General features: G+C 43.4%; 1 protein-coding gene across 9 annotated transcripts in view; it reads left to right on the top strand.

The window, feature by feature from the left end:
- Rhbdd1 (rhomboid domain containing 1) overlaps window positions 1-20,587 on the top strand; it is a 122,585-nt gene that overhangs the window by 16,163 nt on the left and 85,835 nt on the right. For 8 of the 9 annotated variants that reach the window (XM_038339776.1, XM_038339779.1, XM_038339777.1 and 5 more), the window contains 2 exons: window positions 3,458-3,966; window positions 5,152-5,284. In XM_038339776.1, coding sequence (XP_038195704.1) covers window positions 3,534-3,966; window positions 5,152-5,284 — 566 coding nt within the window. In that variant the 5' untranslated portion in view covers window positions 3,458-3,533. Of the gene's footprint in view, window positions 1-3,457; window positions 3,967-5,151; window positions 5,285-11,379; window positions 11,712-20,587 lie in introns of those variants that run through there. The other variant, XM_038339785.1, reaches the window with a different exon arrangement.

Raw genomic sequence — 20,587 nt, 5'->3', positions numbered from 1 at the left:
AATTATGTCTCCATTTAAAAAATTCTAAAGTTAAGTGTTTGGAAAGTCGGATATTTAGAAAGCTCTCAGCCTGGGCAATAGCAGACCTTTAATAAATTGTTAATCATATTTTCCCTAAGATTTTTTAAAAAGAGTATTTATTAAACTATGTAAAACTAGTAAGTGAAATTTACTAAAGGTCTCAAAGCAGCAATGGCATTCCATTGATCTTTCTCAGCTATGTAACAATAAACAGTTTCTTGGAGAGGGAGCCACACAGTGTAAGATGATTTCAGTGAATTTGTTGCCCTTACAATAATATAGAGACCCCAGTCTTCAGTGCGGCGTTTAATTACTCCCATTAAGACTCTATCATGTCTGTTTCTCTTGTGGAATTAATTTGGTTAGTATCACATACCAAATTGGGAATAGAATTTATAGCTGGTATATACTCTTGCAATTTAATGGTCTCAGTTCTTATTGAACATTTAAATCTGAAAATTGAGATATATACTGCCTTGGTAAGTGATAATGGTGAAATATTTTCTGCTTTGCAAGTAGAATTGAAAATCCCTGTAATTAGTTTCTTTTCCCTTTCTACTCCCCCGCCCCCTCCCCCAGACACACTGGTTTCTCAAGTTATGAATTCAGTTTCTTTGTTTATTCTAGCCATGTAGTTTTTTTCTTATTGCATACCTGTTTAATTTTTAATTTCTCATTAAAAGTAAATATGGCTAATTCCCCCATCAATATTCAAGAAATCTTCCATGTCTCTGCCACAATCTTGATACAGTGCTGTCTAGTGTATGTTACCACATAATTAAAATGGTGTTTTGTTTTGTCATCAGTGCATCTGAAGTGACTCACAGGTTTATTTCTGTGGAGCTGACACAGTGTTCTGAAAGGCAGAGTAATATACATCTCATGGTGGGAAGGATGTTACATCTGGGCAGTGAATAGAGAAGAGCTCGTAGCTGTCCTGGTTTTCTGGTTTTGTATGCTGGTTTTATAAACCTGGTCAGGAGCCCTCGACTGGGAAAGTCCTAGACTCCAGTAGGGAGTCTCCTGTTACTGTGAGCCATCATGTTTTCTGGCTGCTTTCCAGGTACTCATGTTCATACCTATAAAGTGCTGTTCTCAGCCTTCTGTCTTACTTGGGGTTCCTATTGCTGTGCAAAAACACCATGACCAAAAGCAAGTTGGAGGGGAAAGGGTTTCTTTGACTTACAATTCCACAGTTCCAAAGGAAGCCAGGACAGGAACTCAAACATGGCAGGAACCTAGAGGCAGGAGCTGATGCACAGGCCTTGAAGGGGTGCTGCTTACTGGTTTGTTTCTTTTGGCTTGCTCATCTAGTATTCTTAAAGAGCTTAGAATCACCAGCCAAGGGTGGTACCAACCACAATGAACTGGACTCCCCCCTCCCATTAATCACTAATTAGGAAAAGGCCTACAGGCTGACCTGCAGCCTGATCTTATGGAGGTATTTTTTTTTTAATTGCACTCATGAACGTGTCGCTGCAGCCATGGTTGTCTACATAAGGTCTGTACAAGATTGGGGCCATCAACTCTTCATCATGGATAAAGTAGGGACGCGTGAGGCCACACCCTTCCCCAAAGGATTACAGCAATCAAAGCTTGTATATGTGTGTTGGGGGTGTGTGTATCACTTTCTTCAGTGGTGTAGCCACAGGTAAGTGGCCCTTGCTCCACTCAGTGGCTTCCTCCCACACTCCAACAAGTTACTCTAAATTCACAAGAAGAAGACATGAAAAGACATGGGAAAGGAAACTTTTTTGAAGGGTGCCAGTGGGAGAGGAAGGGAGTTGGTGTGAAGATGACTAAAATTCGTTATGCAATATATAGAAGAACAAGAAACTGAGTTTTCTGATTTCAACATAAATGAATGCCCCTATAGAAATGAAAATAGTAGGACTTTCCCAGAACTTTCTTTTCCCCTAGTCTGTCACCTCTGCCCATTTCTCCTGTGTCTCAACCTGACTCCCCAGCCCCTACTTTCTGTTAGTCCTTTCAAACCCCTGGTCCTTTTTATTGGCCTGTCAATACCTCCAAGGTCAATACCTTCTTTCTTAATAATTGTGCTTATGAAACCACTCCAGAACTTACCGTTCCGTGGTTGAAATTAGGATGGGCTCCTTAGGCTCTGCTTTACCTCTGTGTGCATCTCAGGGTTAGCTGGCCAGTGGCCGGGACCATTGGGGGACAAGAGCCTGTGCCCACTAACCCAGACTCCAGCCCACACAGGAACACACACCTGCAATGCATCCTGGGGCTAGGTTTGGGCCTCATGTATCATCCGTCCCTCCGCTTTCTGTCATCCAAAGCGTGTCACAATGCCAGCCTCAGTCCAGAGGGTAGAGTGGAAGACCGCGGACTCGCAGAACTCTCCCTTGTCACTTACTCAAAGGAATTCCCACAAACACAAGCAGTCCTGTCTGTCCCCACCTTCGGCAGAGCTGTGTCCCTGTGTTGTTGGGCTCCCTGTCTGTGCTTACAACATCCTGTGGCCGTGGTTGGTTTTACTTCTTGGTGACAATAAACAAGGACCACATTTTTTTCTGTGTAGAATTTGGCACATAGATAAATTTTTAAAGTTTATGACAAATAAAAAGTTGAGGAAGTTGACACCTGGTGGTATGAAAACTGGGTTAAACCGTAACATGCTCACAACCCTACTTTTTAGCATTTCGAGTGTTTCTGCTAAAAATAATAGAAGAGATAAAGAGACTTGGCAAGGATTTGAGTTAAATTACTTAATGTTTGCATGCTGTCTTTGCAGGTTGTCATCATGCAAGTCATCATTTTTACCTTTTCTATGCATTTGATGTGTGCTTATGTCTGCATGATATGCTTATAGGTAGATGTATGTGATGTGTGTGTATGACTTAGTGTCTGTGAGTGCTGACACACGTGTGCTATGGCATGCATGAAGAGGTCAGAGGCAACCTCAGATGTTGGTCCTCACTTTGGATAATGGGATTCCGGTTTTCATGTTTACGTGGCAAGCTTTGCACACCGAACCTTCTCCCTAACCCATGTCTTTTCTATTATTATGACTGTATGTATACTGTGTGTATTGTGGGTGCGTATACCACAGAGCATATGTGTGGGTTAGATGACAACTTTGTGGAGTTGGTTCTCTCCTTCCACCTTTTTTTGCCTGTCGAAGGATCAAGCATAGGTTGCCAGGCTTACCTTTTAATTTAACTAATTAATTAATTAAGAAAGACGCATTACAAGTTCATGACCATATTTGTCAGGGGCAGCCTGCCTGTCCTTAAGTCCATGGGATCTGGGATAAAATTTCTAGTTTAGAATGTGAAATGAAGAAAGAGTTAATAAAAGTAAGTCTCTCTGTTGGGATGAGAAGTAGGCTGTGCTGGTGTGTGCTTAAGCCAGTGAGTGTCCTAGCACACAGTTCTCAGCTGATGGACTTCACGTGCACTGTGTGTTTCAGGTGCTGCTCTCTGCGTGCCTTCCTGGGTTCCCAGTCCCCGAGCAGAATTCCCCATCTGTGCTCCTGATAGCCAGCCATGCAGCGGAGATCAAGAGGAGTCAACGTTGGGCTCCTCATGCTGCTCTCTCAAGTGTTCCATGTTGGGATCAACAACATTCCTCCTGTTACCCTGGCAACCTTGGCTCTCAACGTCTGGCTCTTCCTGAATCCTCTGAAGCCCCTGCACTATTCCTGCATCAGCGTGGAAAAGTGCTACCAGCAAAAAGACTGGCAGCGTTTGCTGCTCTCTCCCCTGCACCATGCAGATGACTGGCATTTGTATTTCAACATGGTGTCCATGCTCTGGAAAGGAATAAAGCTGGAGAGAAGACTGGGAAGCAGATGGTTTGGCTACATCATCACCACCTTCTCCCTACTCACGGGGGTGGTGTATTTGCTCTTGCAGTTCACTCTTGCCGAATTCATGAATGAGCCCGACTTCAGAAGGAACTGTGCTGTCGGCTTCTCAGGTAAGGTGGACACTGTCTCAGGAAGTACTTGTGACGGCCGTGAGAGAGGCTGCCTGTTTCCTTTCCTAGTTGATGAGAGGACAGGATCCAGAGCAAACTGGCTAGGGTAGAAGAAGGCATCATTTAGGCCATTTCACTTGATGCTGCATCCCCATTCTGGCACACTTAGACCAGGGCCTGCTAGAAGATGGTTTTATAGTACTGGATGTGTGCACCTGACTCCCTATGGTAATGCTATGGAGGGACTCGTGGGTGTCTTTACAGAAGAGTGCTTTTGAAAACTGAGAGAACACTGTGAAGCAGGTTCAGGGCACACTGGCTACCAACTGGCTTGAGTCCAGTGAGGCATAATACACTTGTCTGCAACAGGAAACACTAAGCAAATGGAATACTTACATATAGGCAATCAAGGGTTCACTGTGAGCTGGTCCCCGGGTCTCAGAAGGCTTCCCAGGCAGATGAGGTCTTGACTGTGTGTATATCTCACTTGCAGTTAAAGCCTCTAACTTTACCCCAGTACACCCAAGGAATTCCCGAAGGGGAAGCCTAGAAGGCAACCTGTGGCACCTTTATCTTAGCATGTTGCCCTTGATATCTTCCATGGTTATTCTTAAGAATCATAAGCATGGAAGAAGGAGAACTGAGTTGGTCCAGAGTTACTGAGAGAATGATGTTACCTGTGCCTCTCAATTAAAATAAATATCCAGTCGTAATGGGGAGGTGGGCCAGCAGTTAAGAAGACATACTGCTCTTGCAGAGGACCCAAGCTTGATTTCCAGCATCATTGTCAGGCAGCTCACAGTCACCTGTAACACCTGTAGCTCCTCTGGAGTACAACATCCTGCTGCCAGTGTTTTTCCATAGAGGCTCCAAGAGTCTGTATTACTGGTATTTGTTCATTGTTCATATCCATATAGCAAAAAATTAGCTGCTTTAAAGGGACAGTTCCCTGGTATTTGATACCATTGCTGGTGGCTCATTCCCACCTTCTGTGTTCTATACTTGGAAGCAGGTTGAACTTCCATGTTGGGATCCATCAAAGGAATGACTGCCATGCTCTCTGACTGTGTTTCAAAGCAGAAAGTTGGATGTAATAATTAGTAATAGTGTTTACAAAGAATTGCATTCAGTGATTCTTCCTGAATCGGAATTGTTGATATTGGTGTGTTCTTTATTCTTTTCTAGGAGTTTTGTTTGCCTTGAAAGTTCTTAGCAATCATTACTGCCCTGGCGGCTTTGTCAACATTATGGGTTTTCCTGTCCCAAACAGATTCGCTTGTTGGGCAGAGCTGATAGCCATCCACTTCTGCACCCCAGGGTAAGTCTTTCCTGTTGGGGAGTAAACATGGGGCCCTTGATGATCCTTATAGAGAAGGAGTCCAAATAAAAGAGGGAACGAGTTATTTTCTATGTGATGTTGGCCTGAAACCGCAGCATTTAGGAATTGAGGTTATAGAGAAACTCCCTGTCTCAACAACTTGGGTTATAAAGAAATTCCCTGTCTCAAAAACTAAGAGAAAAACAAAACAAGTTGCTTTTTAACAAGGGAGTTTATTTTTTAACAGTGAAAACAGAGTTGAGTTCCACAATTTCAATATTAGGCATTTCCTGGGTTGAACCCGGTCAGCGGCCGAGCTGTATAATTTAGGAGTTTCAGTCTCCTTCCTTGTAGTTAGGAATAAGAGATCATGGTGTACAAACTTGAGCATCAATATTAACCAGTCAGGAGTGAATCCTAATAACAGTATCCCAGAGAACCACATAGATACCACAGAAAGATAAAAAAAAAAATGTCTTGCACTCTAGTCTGATGCGTTGGGGCCATGTTAAGTGAGAAATTGACTTGGTAATAAACTCTTTAAATAGAAATTTTTTACACAGTAAGTGGTGAATTCTGCTGGGTGTAGTGGTGCAGGCTGTAATCTCAGCATTTCAGAGATGGATGCAAGAAGATTTTTCAAGTGAGAAGCCAACCTTAGCTACATATCTCAAAAGCAAGACAACAAAATGATAGAACTCTGGACTGTTTGGTGCTGAGAGGCATTTTTAAAATTTAATTCCTTTGTGTCTATGAATATTTTGCTCACATGCATGTATGTGCATCATGTGTGCCTGTCGGATCCCCTGGAAATAGGGTTACAGATACCATTATCATTATGTGGGTGCTAGGAATCAAAGGCGGGTCCTTTGAAAGAGCAATAAGTGCTCTTAACCACTGAGCCATCTCTCCAGCCCTGTTTGTCTTATTCTTTATCAATAAAAACTCGGGAGTCCGATATTGGGGTAAGAGAAGCAGTGGAAGCTGGGCGGTGGTGGCGCAGGCCTTTAATCCCAGCATTCTGGAGGCAGAGGCAGGTGGATCTCTGAGTTCAAGGCCAGCCTGATCTACAAGAGCTAGTTCCAGGGCAGGCTCCAAAGCTAAGATGAAACCCTGTCTTAAAATCCAGAGAGAGAGAGAGAGAGAGAGAGAGAGAGAGAGAGAGAGAGAGAGAGAGAGAGAGAGAGAGACAGAGAGACAGAGACAGAGAGGGAGGGAGGGAGGGAGGGAGGGAGGGAGGGAGGGAGAGGGAGGAGAGGGAGAGAGGAGAGGGAGGGGAGAGAGAGAGAGAGAGAGAGAGAGAGAGAGAGAGAGAGAGAGAGAGAGAGAGAGAGAGAGAGAGAGGAGAAAGAACAAGACAACAAAATAATAGAACTCTGGACTGTTTGGGGTTGAGAGGCATTTTTAAAATTTATCTCCTTTGTAAGAAATAAGAGAAGAGCAGTGGGAAAGTGACCTCCTCTCTCTCTTCTTCCTCTACCCAAAAAGTGCGGAATCTTTTCCTCAGCCCTTCTTTACTACTTTCTGTGTCTCTCTATATGTCCTCAGTCCTCTAAAACCTCTGTGGCTAATTTTGGTCAGCTAGTAGCTAGCTCTGCCCTCTGATTCAAAGTAAACTTTATTGGGAGTCTCAGGAGTGTCAGTGTGATCAAAATATCCCACAGCTGTAGGCCCTGCTCTATTTTCTTTGCCTTTCCTCCTTTGTTAACGTGGTTTTCTCAGAGGCCTCTCTGTAGAACCACCTGGGCTCCAAGAACTACCATTTTGATTTGTGTGACTTGTTGGGTACTATGTCTCATTTCGGAGCACATTCCCTGTGTTGTGTGATGGCCTAGTGACTTGGATCCTTCTTTGATGCTAATTCTCCATCATGGCAGCATTGGCAGCTGGAGTATAAATGGCACATGTGTGACACTGGACACCACTCATTTACAATTGTATTGCTATTTGTGATAGTTCAAGGAGGAAGGCCCAACAAAATCTTTGTTTTCTTTGAAAAGATAAACTTTGATAAACTTTGAAAAGAGGTCTAGAGGTCTAGAAATGTCTGCCTCTTATCTGAACAGCCCCACACCTGTCACTCAGTTCCTCCACTCCTTTGACGAGACTTGGTTTTCTGTGTACCCAATAGGCTCTTGTCTGTGCCTAGCTGCACTCAACATTCATATGAAAATCACCCCCTCTGGTGCTTAAACTTCTATCCTGTGATGAGCCCACTGAAAAACAGTGCTTTTTAATATTCTCATGCAGCATTTCTGAAGTGCTCATCATGCATCTTGCTTGCTTTTTCTTTTTTTTAAGGGTCTCCACTTACATGGGAAGGAGTTGGTTGCATAATACCCTCATTCTGGGTGTAGGGATGTAATAACCCAGAAATTAAATGAAATTTCCCATCTCTAAAGCTTGAAAGAGTAAATTTTTTGCTTTCCAAGGTTTGACTGCTTCAAATGATAAACTTTTAATATTAAAGCATCTATTTAGGCATGTGTCCAGAAACAGATCAGGCTGACCACTGGTCTAGAGAGCCGAGAAAGCAAGTGTTTCTTGAAGACAGATCTATAATCTCAAAAAATAAGAAAAATAGTTTTAAAAAATCCCCATTGGGGGACACAAATGGGGGGGGGAGGACGGGAGAAGCTAGAGCTCCCAGTACTGTCCGTTGTGAACCTCCTGGTGACTGTCAAATGGAATTTTCATTGGGGAAACATGGGCAGTCTTCAGAACAAAGCCTGCATTTCTTGTTAGAACTATTTGAGCTGCCCTATGGATGTGAGCAAACTTTTGCTGTGTCTCTGGGTTTCATAAAGCCATGGCTGGTAGCTGCCCCAGGTACTCTCAGTGGTACGAAGGAATGTGTCCGGAAAAGGCCACCAGTAGGCGTCGTGCAGGGGGTGAACTTGACCCCAAGAGGGATGTGCTCACACTCGTCACACTTGATTCCATGGTGTCACTGCTTGTGACCATTCAGCTTCACACTTGTCTCTTCATTTCCTTTCTCTCCCTGGGACCCTTTGCAGTGCTTGTGTTTGAAGAGGGGTCGCTGCTCCCAAGGCAGCCCAGGATGGGTGGGAAGGGTAAGTCCCCGGAAGAGGTCTTTGCCCTTTCCCACCTAGGCCCCCTCCCACATCTTACTGATGGAAGTAAGGGGGATCTGAGGCAAGGCTTGTCTTCCAGCATAGATTATTTGATTCTGCTAACCCTTCTCAAAGTATGGGAGGAATCAGATACAAAAGAAAAAAAAAACTGAGGAAAGAAATCGTAATTTAGGAATTGATTTATATTGTAAACATGTCGACATCCACAAAAGTCGCAGAATGTAATTCCCAGGCCCAACTGCAGCATTTCCCACACAGGTTTGTGCTGTCGAATTTCTAGTCTCTTCCTATGAAAATAATCTGGGGCTTGCGTTTCTGGAGTGAGGATCAAGGTGTTTCAAACATAGGTTTTTACTAACTAGTTCAGAACACACCCTTTCGTAATCCACCATGTAACGCTGGGCTCTTGTTCAGTCTGGGAAAGCCTCTATAGGCTGTTTTCATGGACAAACTATAAAACCCTGGACTTGTCTAGTTTTTGTTTTGTTTAGCTTTGTGTGCACGGACCTCTGTCAGATGCTGTCTGACTGACTTGAATGCTGTCACTTAGCGGTAACGGTGTAATACGAAATTTGATTTCTTCGCTGATCCCAATACTCTGCTGATTGTCAAGCAGCTAAAGCACGTTAATCCTCTTAGCGTACAGTTTTCTTTGTAAATTCTGTTACCGGCTGTCCTTGCTGCTCTTTCCTGCTTGTAGCTTGGGATAGACCTTGAGGACGGTTGGCTTGGGCATCCCAGTCCCTAGTGTATCTGTGTGATTCCTCAATTGAGACTTGTGCCGAGGTGACATAGACTAGCCAGCACACCCTCCGTATACACATACCTTCCACTCCAGAAGAAGCTTCTCATTCATCGACTCGCAGCTAAATTCTACTTTCCCTAGATTAAAGTGCCTGTCATCTATTTCATTTCAGTCGGCAGCTTTCACCAAATCAGGAAGACGCTAGAACAGTGTTTTGGGGAAGGGAACAGTGTTTTGGTTTAAGTCAACACGGAAAATGGACTTAACAGCATACACACAGGGGTAGGGGTGTGGGGAGCAGTCCTCCAGTCCTCCTTTACCCAGGATTTAATTAATAACTGCTAGGGGTTACAGCCTTTTACAATTGAGACAATTAAGGATCAGGTCCCGTGCCTGCCAGAGCTGGAGGAAGGGGTCCCGACCATGTGCTCACGTAAACATGCATTTTGGTAAAATCTGTGAAGATGAGATACCTTAGCCACCATCAGTTAGAACTGCCGTCTCTTTCCATTTCAGTCTCCCCCCTTCCACACTTCCTCCCACATCGGAAGGGGATGGAGCAGTCACAGTTTGGCGGTTTCTGTTAAGGGGAAGCTGAGCAAGTTTTCATTCCTGTGTAGAGTTAAGTTAGTCGTTACAGTGCAGAAATGGCTTCCAGAAACGGTGGTACCGCCCACTGCGTGTGCTCACTACTGGACCATTAACAGACAGCGCACCTACCCCAGCTTAGCAAGCGTTGGCAGTATGGTGATGGTCTCAAAGTCAGAACTCAGCGCCTACAAAACTCTTCCACTTGCCAAGCATGGAAACCCCTGAGCAGAAGACTCAATACTGATAACTGTGCAGGTTGGTTTCTGTCAGCTAGACACAAACTAGAATCACCTAGGAAAAGCGACCCTCAATTAAGGAATTGCCTCCATCAGACTGGTCTTTGGGCATGTTTAAGGGAAGGTTCAGCTCATTGTGGATGGTGCCACCCCCGGGCAAGCGGGTCCTTGATGATAAGAAAACAGACTGAGCAAGCCACTAGGAACAAACCAGTACGCAGTGTTCCTTCATGGCCTCTGCCTCGAGGTTCCTGCCCTGATTGAGTCCCTGCCATGGCTTCCTTCAGCAATAGACAATGATGTGGAAATGTAAGCCCGATAAACACTTTTCTCACCAACATGCTTTTTGGGTATAGGGTTTAACTGCAGGAGTAGAAATCCTAACTAAGACAGGGGGGAGGTACAGGTATATGGAAGGGAAGGTGTCTATATTCAGTGTTAGGAAATAAGGAAGGATGAGGTGTGCTTCTCTTCACAAAGGAAGTAGAAATACTTCAATCAAGCAACAGACTCTGTAGCACATCATCGGTGATAAAGCAGGCATTGTTCCCCAAAGTATGTTCTTTTAAGTACTAGTTCCTCTGTAAGTTTCCTTAGCTTGTGTGAAACGAAATCCAGGGGCCCAGAACCCGGCCAGTAGATCCTTTCCAAGGGAACTTCAAGTCGGAGGCAACAGAGGTATGGACTATAAAACAAAGAACTGTCACCATAAACAACTAACTGTTCTCCAGGGAGCAGTCTCTTGTCCCTCTAACTGCTAACACTGACTAACAATGCCTGTGTCCCATTGGACAGACAGATGGCAGCTCCTCCAAGTTTCTCTCCAAATTCTGAATTTCCTTTGCTTCTTATGGGAAAGAGGGAGGGACCGGGAGAAAAAGGGGAGTTGAGTTTGGACAGAGTTTATCTGACATGCCAGTTGACACATAGGGACCTAGGTACATAGTAGATTATTAGATCTTTGCCTCTGGGATTAAGTGTGAGGTTAGGGATGACAGTTTCGAAAGTGGCTATGGGTAGAGTCTCCTGTCCCATCTGACCTTTTATAATTAGGCCACTCAGTCTGTAAGAGGTGGGGTGAATTCTCTTATCTTTGACCTGTTAGATTTTTGGCACACTGTTCAATAGAATACAGCTTAAGTAGCATGCTAAGGTCATAGCTTTGCTTTTTTTTTTTTTTTTTTTAACCTTCTGAGTGAAAATATTTGTCCCTGGATTCCATGTAAGATCTGTGACTTCCTTGGTCCCAGCAACCAACTGTCACTTCCAGGTTTGTGAGTCCTTTACTTTCGATGCAGCCTCAGGTTTTCATGCTGTGGCTATAGACAGTGTGGGACAGAGGCTGGCCACCCCTCGGTGTTCTTTCAGAATCTGAGTCTATAAAGACAGTTTTGTGCGATGCAATACTGGGGAGAATCTTTTCTGCAGGAGTGGTATCAGCAGGGAGCCCAATGACAAGAGAAAAACAGAGGAGAACCACAGAGAGTGTGAGCGGAGAGAAGTGGGCTGCGGAAAACCCCGAGCCAAAATAAAGGAGAACCAAAGAGACTTTGAAAGATCCATATTGAGCATGTGTGGAACTGCGAGTCACGTGGCAAGGCTTCAAAGCAACAGTTTCCTCTGTGATTTGAACCCTTCAAAAGTCGTGACCGGACATAGCTGCTCATCCCAGCACAATGGAGACAGAAGATCAAAAAGACTTTGAGTTGACTTCCAGGCTGGCCTGGGCTGCATAGTAAGACCTTGTGGGAAGGGAAAGAAGGAAGAGAGGGCGAGGTCTCTGAGAGGAAGGGGGAAGAGGGGTCGGAGTCAGTGATGCATGTATGTAGTCTGGCTAAATACTATTTTAAGGGACTTTGGTTTCAGTTTTATGTATGGGTGCTCAGTCAAGTCTTAAAAAATAATGTGATAGGGTGTAAAAATTTTGAGTTCTGTATTAAATCAACCACTAATTTCTTCAACTCGAATTGAAAATATGTGAGTATTGTCAGAGTCTGTCTGTGTCTGTAACGGAGGAGCACATTCAATTGCCAGGATGTTGGCGGCCATGAGAAGAACAGGTTGTGACAACAGGTTTCTAAACTCTTGTGTTCCTCTGGGAGAAGCACTGTTTGTCCACAAGGCTTCCCCATGATCACTCTCATGATCTGTCTGTGTGTGAAGTGTGTGATTCATACCTCACTTAAACCAGAAGGACTGATAACAACCGCTCATCCGTAAGCAAAGTCGTTGCCGTACCTCATTTGGAAAGATACACAGGGTTATAGAAGGCAAAGACGAAAAAGAGGTGTAAAGGTTTACGCAGTCCCTGGGCACCAGTGCCATGTTTCCTTGTAAACTTTTTGAAAAGTAAAAGTATTTTCAATAACATAGTAAACAGTGAGCAAAACCCACTGGACACTGAGCTGAGATACTCATGAGGGGTTTGTATAAGCAAACAAGCAGGTGGTAAACTTGCCGATCCAGCCGTATTTGAACCAATCACGCTTCGCAGAGAAAGCTTTTAAACAAGAACAGGCTGCTAGGTGGAAGTTCCAGAAGACATCTTGTTCTCTCAGGTCTGGGCCAACGCTCATGTGGCCTCCCTAACAGGACCGAGGCTTGCTGTCTGCGACTGGGGATTTTCGAGCATGGCTTACACTGTTTTTCAAGAAATTCCTCAATTTGTGCCATCCTTTTTACTGGGGTTAGCACAGAGTGGCCTGTGGGGGGAGCATCCATTTGTTGTCCAGGATAAGCATGTTTCTGTAGAAATTAGTGTTTTCTTTTCTGCTTCTAATGGAGGATCACACATTTTACCTTTATATTGACTGAGGCTATTGCTTTTTTCCCCCTTTTTCCTTTCTGTGTGTATGTGGAGGCCAGAGGTTTATATCAGGTGTCTTCCCTTTTAGAATCTGTTACTATGTCTTGAGCCATTGACTTAGCTAGGCTTAGCTGGATCCTCTGACTTAACTCGCCACCACCAGAATTAAAGACATGTGCAGCCCACGTGGCATTTTATGTGGGTCCCAGAGATGTAGACTCAGATTCTGAGACATGCACAGTGAGTGCTTTATCCACGGAGCCTGCTCCCCAGCCCTGCTTCATTATTGTAGTGAGCTTAGACAGGAGACACGTGGAAAGTGAGCATCCTGTTTGATTTCACGGACATTGTTTTCTCTGTTAGCTCTGACCAGCATTCCAGAACTGTTGGAAGATTTGTGGAATAGGCGAGATGTTTTTTTCTTCTGTATTCCTTGGATGTCTCTTTATGTATTTCTCTCCTTTTGTCTTAATGTGCTCCCATAAAGGAGTCAGCAGATTCTCTCTGCCTTCTAGGAGGGTTTCCAGTTAGACAGAACTTAATGTGGGAGCGTTTTTTCTTTCCAAACCAAGACTCCCTGGAGATTTCTATACAGTGAGATAGAAATTTTGAAGCAAGATATTTCCCCTCCCACCGAGGGAAAGGTAGTCTGTAAACCATCTCTGTGGCCATGGAACCCCAAGCCTGTGGAAAGAGAGACAGACCAGCCCAGACCTTAACAATTGAACTCTCTCTACCTATTCCTGCAGATCTGGTAGAAGTTGGGCATACTCCATGTAGAGAAGAAAGCTAAACCTGACTGCTAAGCTGTCTTTAGTTCCTGTTTGCTGAGATTCGGTGTAACCTTACCTCTTAAAATCCCCTGTTCCTGGATGATGATGGCTTAGCCTGTAAGCCTTTGCCAGGCAAGCATGAGGACATGGCTCTGGATCCCTGGCACCCATGTGAGAATCTGGGCACATGAAGTCACTAAGATGACTCTGTGCACAAAGACACCCTGCTGCTCAACCCTGATGACCAGAGTTCAGTCCCTAGAGCCCACATGGAAAGTCAGATGTGGTGGTGCCCATCTGTAATCCCGCAGTCCTACAGGGAGGTGGGAGGCAGACATGGGAGAACAGACCAGAGACTCACCAGTCTGCTAGCCTAAAGTACTTAGCGTGTCATAAATAAGAGAAAACTTGCCTCAGAAACAAGACAGAAGGACAGAGCCAACTCTGGAAAGTTGTCCTGTGGTTTCCATTTGTGTACCGTGGCATGTGTGCACACATTTACATACACACATCATACACACAGTAATAATGGATATAAATAAAATGTTGAGTTTATTGGTCCATGTCCAGCCCTGAGGAGGCAGAAATAGGTGGATCCATGGAACTTGCTGGACAGCTCTTTGCTGATTGTCAAACTCTAGGATTACAGAGGTGCCCCATCTCAAACCATAATATGGAGAGTGATGGAGGAGGATAGAGGATGATGACTCTGGCTTCTACATGAACCTACACACACCCACTCAGGCAAGTGCACATACCACACATGCGCACACATTTGAAGCTGAACATCATGGCTGCAGGAGCTCATGGCAATGGCTACTCACATGCTCTCTATTTCTCTGTCTCTGTCTCTCTTTCTCACACACACACGTGCACATGTGTTCTCACATTGTTATAAATAAGCTGAAAATGAATGAATAAATGAAAAGGTTCTCATTTCTCCATGTTCTAATTGAAAGATTAACATATTCACCACAAAATTTTTTTTAAAAAAGAATGATAATTAAGACAGTTACCCATCATTGTCTATCCAGGAATAAACCCTACTCTACAACTATAGCTTACCCCTGACCCTGGTGCACAGAATGTTTTCTACATCTGTAATCACAGAACTCCAGGAGCCTCAGATTTAATGGCTACTTAATGTTTTCTACTGCAGTTTTTAAATTTGTTTTCCCGCTTACTAGTTTGACTGACTGGTATTGCTGCCTGACGTAGACAGTGTTTGTCAGACTCCTTTGCAAGTCTTGGCACTCAAGACTGAATCCTTGCATAGAGTAGTTTCTCAGGACAGTATTCCCTTGCCTGTCATTTGTCTTGTTTGTGTCCCCTTAAATAATTTCGAGAAAGCCGGGCGGTGGTGGCGCATGCCTTTAATCCCAGCACTCGGGAGGCAGAGGCAGGCGGATCTCTGAGTTCGAGACCAGCCTGGTCTACAAGAGCTAGTTCCAGGACAGGCTCTAGAAACTACAGGGAAACCCTGTCTCGAAAAACCAAAAAAAAAAAAAAAATTTCGAGAGCTTGTGATTGTTTATGTTAATGGGTGGCGAGAAAACCCAAGATGCCCTTCTTTCTGTTTCACGTTTTATTTGTTGGTTGGTTTATTATTTATTTATTCATATGTGTGTGTAGGTCAGAGGACCTCTCTTAAAAGCCAGTTCTTTACCTTCACTCTGTGGGGTCCCAGGAGTCAAACTCAAATGGTCAGGCTTGGCAACAACTACCTTTTCTGATTATAATTAACATTTTATTAGTACTGTGTCATGGTGTTGGCTTTATTATTACTGTGACAAAATGCCTGGCAAGCAGCTTGAAGAAGCGCTTGTCCTAGCTCATGGTTTCAGTCTGTGATACTTGCTTCCATTGATTCTTGGCGGAGGTGACCTGGTTGTCATGGCAGCAGGTGCTTCTGGCAGTGGCTCCTCATTTCATAGTAACATGAAGTGGGGTTTGGGGCAAGACAAGACATAAGGACATGCCCTGGAGACTCACTTCCTCCAGATAGTTCCCACTTCCCAAAGTTTCAGAACCCCCTCAGGGACCAAGACCTTCACCGGCCAGCCTTCTGGAGTGACACTTCCTATATAAAGTCTAACAGGACCTTAGCTAGAAGAGGTGAGGTGGTGTTGTTAACACTTCCTTGTTAACTACAGTCAAGTCAGCTCTGGCTGCCCTGGCATACCACGGACTGTCTGACTTCAGCAGTGGGAATCGTTCCTCATCATTGAGAGATCTGCCATTAAGGTGTCAGAAAACAGTTCCTGGTTAGGTATTCTCTGGCTACCTTCCTGCTGTGTCCTCAGTTCTCATGTGACCAGTGAAGAAAGTGGTGAGGGGAGAAGGAGAGGAACAAAGATGGAGAAAGGACGTGGAGTCACGGTGGGTGAGAATGGAAGAGGAGTGAGAAGGGACAGACACAGGGACACAGACATTTGCAGTCTCCAGTGTCACCTCTTACAAAAGAGCTCATCCCATTCTCAAGACCCCACCTTCCGTGACCCCATCTGAACCTAATTATCTCTCCAGGACCTTGTCCCCAGATGCTCCCCATCAGGCAGTAGGGTTTCATTCTATTACTTGGGCAAAGGCACAACTGGTCCCCAGCAGTTCCTGTTGCCCATGCTGCTTGTTTTACTTATTTGGTAATGAAGACTTAGTAAGTACCATTCCTGAGGATCTGTGTGTGAGCATCTACTCTCATCTGTCTTTGTGTGACTCAGAAGCTGCCATCAATCAGCCACATTGTATGAATTCTAAGCAAGTTTTAATTTAGTAACAGGAATCCATATATTGTCCTATGTGATTGGACAGTCCTGCCATAGTTCCATTTAAAAGTTCATCACAGAGGTAGAAATAAACATATGAATAATTTCTGTACTATCCTGAGTGTGTGAGCTTTGAACGGCCCCTTCTCTCCATAAATGAGTCAGGCTGTGTTCAGGGGCTGCTTTCCCCAGCCAGCCAGCTCAGAATAACAGTTATCAGTGGGTAGAATCAGGAAGCAGCTGTTTCTCTAGGTGAAGGAGGGGTTGTCTGGAATAACATTCACCACGGAGGCTGGAACTAATTGGCCGTCATGCTGTGCTAGGATTGTTGCTGTACGGAGGATAGCACCGACTCAGTCTGTACCCAACTACACAGGCTTGTTAGCGAGCCCTGCTGGTGGCTTGGTGACAGTTGGGAGGCTTCGGCGTTCCATGTTCGATGTCATAGGTAATGATGATTGCAGATTATTTTTAAAAGATCAACTTTTTTTTGAAAACTGACAAAGAAGTCCTTTTTCCTGGTTCAGCAGGCAATAACCTGCACACGCTATAACAAATAGCCCCATGCAATATGCACAAGCGATAGGTGATTCAGTTAATGTTTCACTGAGTCTTTTAGAATCTCACAGGTGTACAATGCTTTTTGTTCTTATTCACCTCGCATTCCACCTGACTCCCCCATCACCTCTTCCCAACTTTGTGTCCTTATTTTAAATAACCTCCTGAGTCCAATTTGCGTTGCTTATTTCCCCATGTGTGGCCATCCACTGGAGTGTGGTCAACCCATCGTCAGCCATATAAAACAGGGTCAGTTTTTACACAGGGAATTTAACTGCATTGTAGCTATTACAGTGACTTGAATTTTCCATAGTAATTTTTTTTCATTGAAAAAATAATGAAACCTATTAAACTTATTGCCCCTCCCCCTTTGGCCTACTTAGAATAAGCTTTGGCCCTTTTGGAATTTCTTCCAGCAGACACTGTTGGTGATAAGTGTTTTATAATTAAATATTCATTCTCAAATAATAAGATGATAAATCTTAGCCCTGCTATAGCTGATTCGTTTACCTGATTCTTTCCATTTCTGTATGAGGAGAAATGTTTGAAAATAGTGAGTGTTTCCTCTATCCGCTAAATTCCCCTTCTGCCGTAGTAAGTGAATTTTAGTTAAAGGTCATGGGTACTAAACAGGCAAGAGGACTGTTTGTCATTTATATTCAGATTTGGTTCAAATTATGCAAAATGAAGACAGTGGGTGCTATGAATTGAAATCATTAGTACATCAATTATTCTGTGATAACAGCTGAGAACAGGCTGCAGACCACATAAATGGTCCTTCCATTTAAAGTCAGATTCTTATTAGCTTATATGAGAGAGAAAATAATTTGATTCTAATTTATCTCTTTTTAAATGGACATTGTTCCCTTCTGAATTCAAAAGGAGAGCATTTTAATATTACAGTCATTTATAGTACACAGGTCAAATAAATAACATGTTGTATGTCTAAAAGAATATGTCACTACTATAATTTATATTATAGCAATTCCTTGCTTCTAAGACACGCATCTTTTTGGTATGAAACAGGCCACTAACACAATGAGGATAACATCAGGCTTCACGAGACGAGTGCCTGTATTGTTTAACTAGGGATTAGTTTTTTGTTTGGGTTTCTTTGTTGTTATTGTTGTTTTGCTATTTGTACAAAGCCAGAGCTTCATCTCATGGACTTGTAATATTTAGATTCTCTGGTAAGAATAATCTGAAAATGCCTAAGAATATATGAAGAAAATCATCCTTTTCAGTTCTGAGATGGAAGTCATGCCTGAGGTCAGCCTCAAATTCATCCTCCAGCTTCCGTCTCCAGCCTCGCATGGTGCCCACCTGAGATTTATATTTCTAAGCTTAAAAGTAATGAACATAGTTTTACATGTTGATAAAAGAAACAGTTTTTTTTAGGTATAAATTCATTATAAACCAAAATTAAAAGAATAGTGGTGTAGTGTGTTGCTTTCATTAGTTGAATAAAGAAAACTGCCTTGGCCTTTTGATAGGGCAGAAAATTAGGTAGGCGGAGTAGACAGAACAGGATGCTGGGAAGGCAGAGGCCATGATTCTCCAACCCGAGACGGACGTAGGTTAGAATCTTCCTGGTAAGCCATGACCTCGTGGTGACATACAGATTATTAGAAATGGGTTGAATCATGATGTGAGAGTTAGCCAATAAAGGCTAGAACTAATGGGCCTAATGCTAGAAATAAACAAGAGGAAATTACTCCTTAATAATGAGCAACGTGGGCTTCAAGAGAAATCCCAACAGGCAGTTTGGCAAAGGCCATTGTTCACAGAGGTAAGTTAGTGCATACTAAATGCATGGCGTAAAGATTGATTTGTTAAGTAATGAGAAGTTACAGCAACCAGCTTGCTTTCTCCATAACTTAATAAGCTGTTTAAAGAAGCCATGGGTATTATTGAGGGTCTAGTGACCCAGGCAGTGATATGAACTGGTGAAGGGCACACTGGGGTGAACATTCTGCAGAGAGCATAGATGGCAAGTGTACAGAGTAGGAAAAAGGTTTATGTCCCTCGATTTCTGAGGATCTTTACAAACTACAAACAACCATAAACACAACAAATTGCTATTACTCTGTGCATTAACATGCACTTTGGGAAACCACTTAAATGTCCAGTTGTAGGCGAGTAAATCAATAATCATTAGAGAGTGGAATATTATACAGTCATTAAAATGATATTGTTAGAGATTAGTTTAATGGATTTGAAAAGCACTCATGGCAAAATAAGGTGGGAAGCAGAATGCAAAACATTGTATATAATATGCCTTCGGCATTAGTGTTGTATACTTCATATCCCAGGATGGAACCCTGGGCCTCACACATGCTAATCAAGTGCTCTATTCCTAAGCTGTCACCCTTGGGTTTTGTTTTTTTCCTTCAAGGTGAAAACTACCTTGCATAAATGGCTAAAGAGAAACATATCAAAATATTAATAGTGAGTAGCTTAGATGAAGTATTGGTATGTTTTATATTTTTTTCTTAATTTTTTTTCCTCCCAAGTTCTTTTTCATAGTGTCTTAGTTAGGTTTCTGTTGCTGTGAAGAGACACAATGACCACAGCAACTCTTTCAAAGGAAAACATTTAATTGGGTGACTTACAGTTCAGAGATTCATTCCATTATCATCATGGTGGAACATGACAGCATGAAGGCATTCACGGTGCTGCAGATGGAGATGAGAATTCTACATCCTGATCTGCAGGAAATAAGAAGTGAGCTGAGCTAAGTGTAGCTTGAGCATAGGAGACCTCAAAGCCCACCCCCGTAGTGATATACTTCCTCCAGCAAAGCTATACCCACTCCAACACTGTCACACCTCCTAACTGTGCCACTGCCTATGAGCTTAAGGGGGCCAATTACATTCAAACTTCTTCTCAGACATTGGCTGGTACATTATAGTTTCCCAATGAATCTTGTTGAATAAAATCAGAGATTGGGGTGGACCAGCCACTAGCCGAATGAAAATCCAAACCAAGTACAAACAATCAGATTTGCCACTCAGGACTAGAAATCATGGGTAAGCTAAAGGGAAACTTCTGAGATCCAAAACTCGGTAAAATGCTAACGGCACTTTCTGGTATTCTGCCGAGGAGTGGCAGGCTGAGCAGCCAGAGGGGTTGATATTTCAGTAGGTGAGCAGAGAGGGGTGCTTGCCCTGGGACAGGAAACAGTTGCCCCCACCAGCTGAGAAACCATATGGTACAGCTTCAGAGACAGCCTCACTGGGGGTGAAATGCAGGATGTTGTAGGTTGTGCTCTCCACTCACACTGTGACCACAGTTACTTGGTCATCCTTGATAGAGTCACACAGAGTAATAGAAGCACTGTATCACATGGGCATTTAGGTCTCCAGAAAAAGAGAAAGTAAAAGACATTACAAATCTCTGGTGAGAACCAGTATTTAAACCTGTGGTCATGACAGTCCACAAGCACAGTTTATTATAAAGCAAGAAAGTTTAAACGTAACTAACCAAACCTTTAAGAAGCTCAAACAGGGAATATATACACACATACACACACACACACACACACACACACACATACATACACACATTCTCTTATCTCATATATGAGATAAGAAGGAGATGGAATTGATTATGAAACAGGACATTTTAAATTTTTTTTCACATTTTAGTTAAAATATAATTACATGAATTTTCTTTTTTTCTGTCCTCCTTCCAACCTTTCTCAATGTCTCTACCCTCCAATTCCCTCCAGATCT

The sequence above is a fragment of the Arvicola amphibius genome, chromosome 8, assembly GCF_903992535.2.
Source record: "Arvicola amphibius chromosome 8, mArvAmp1.2, whole genome shotgun sequence".
NCBI classification, from domain to species: Eukaryota; Metazoa; Chordata; class Mammalia; order Rodentia; family Cricetidae; genus Arvicola; species Arvicola amphibius.
This window is presented reverse-complemented; position numbering and strand designations above follow the sequence as displayed.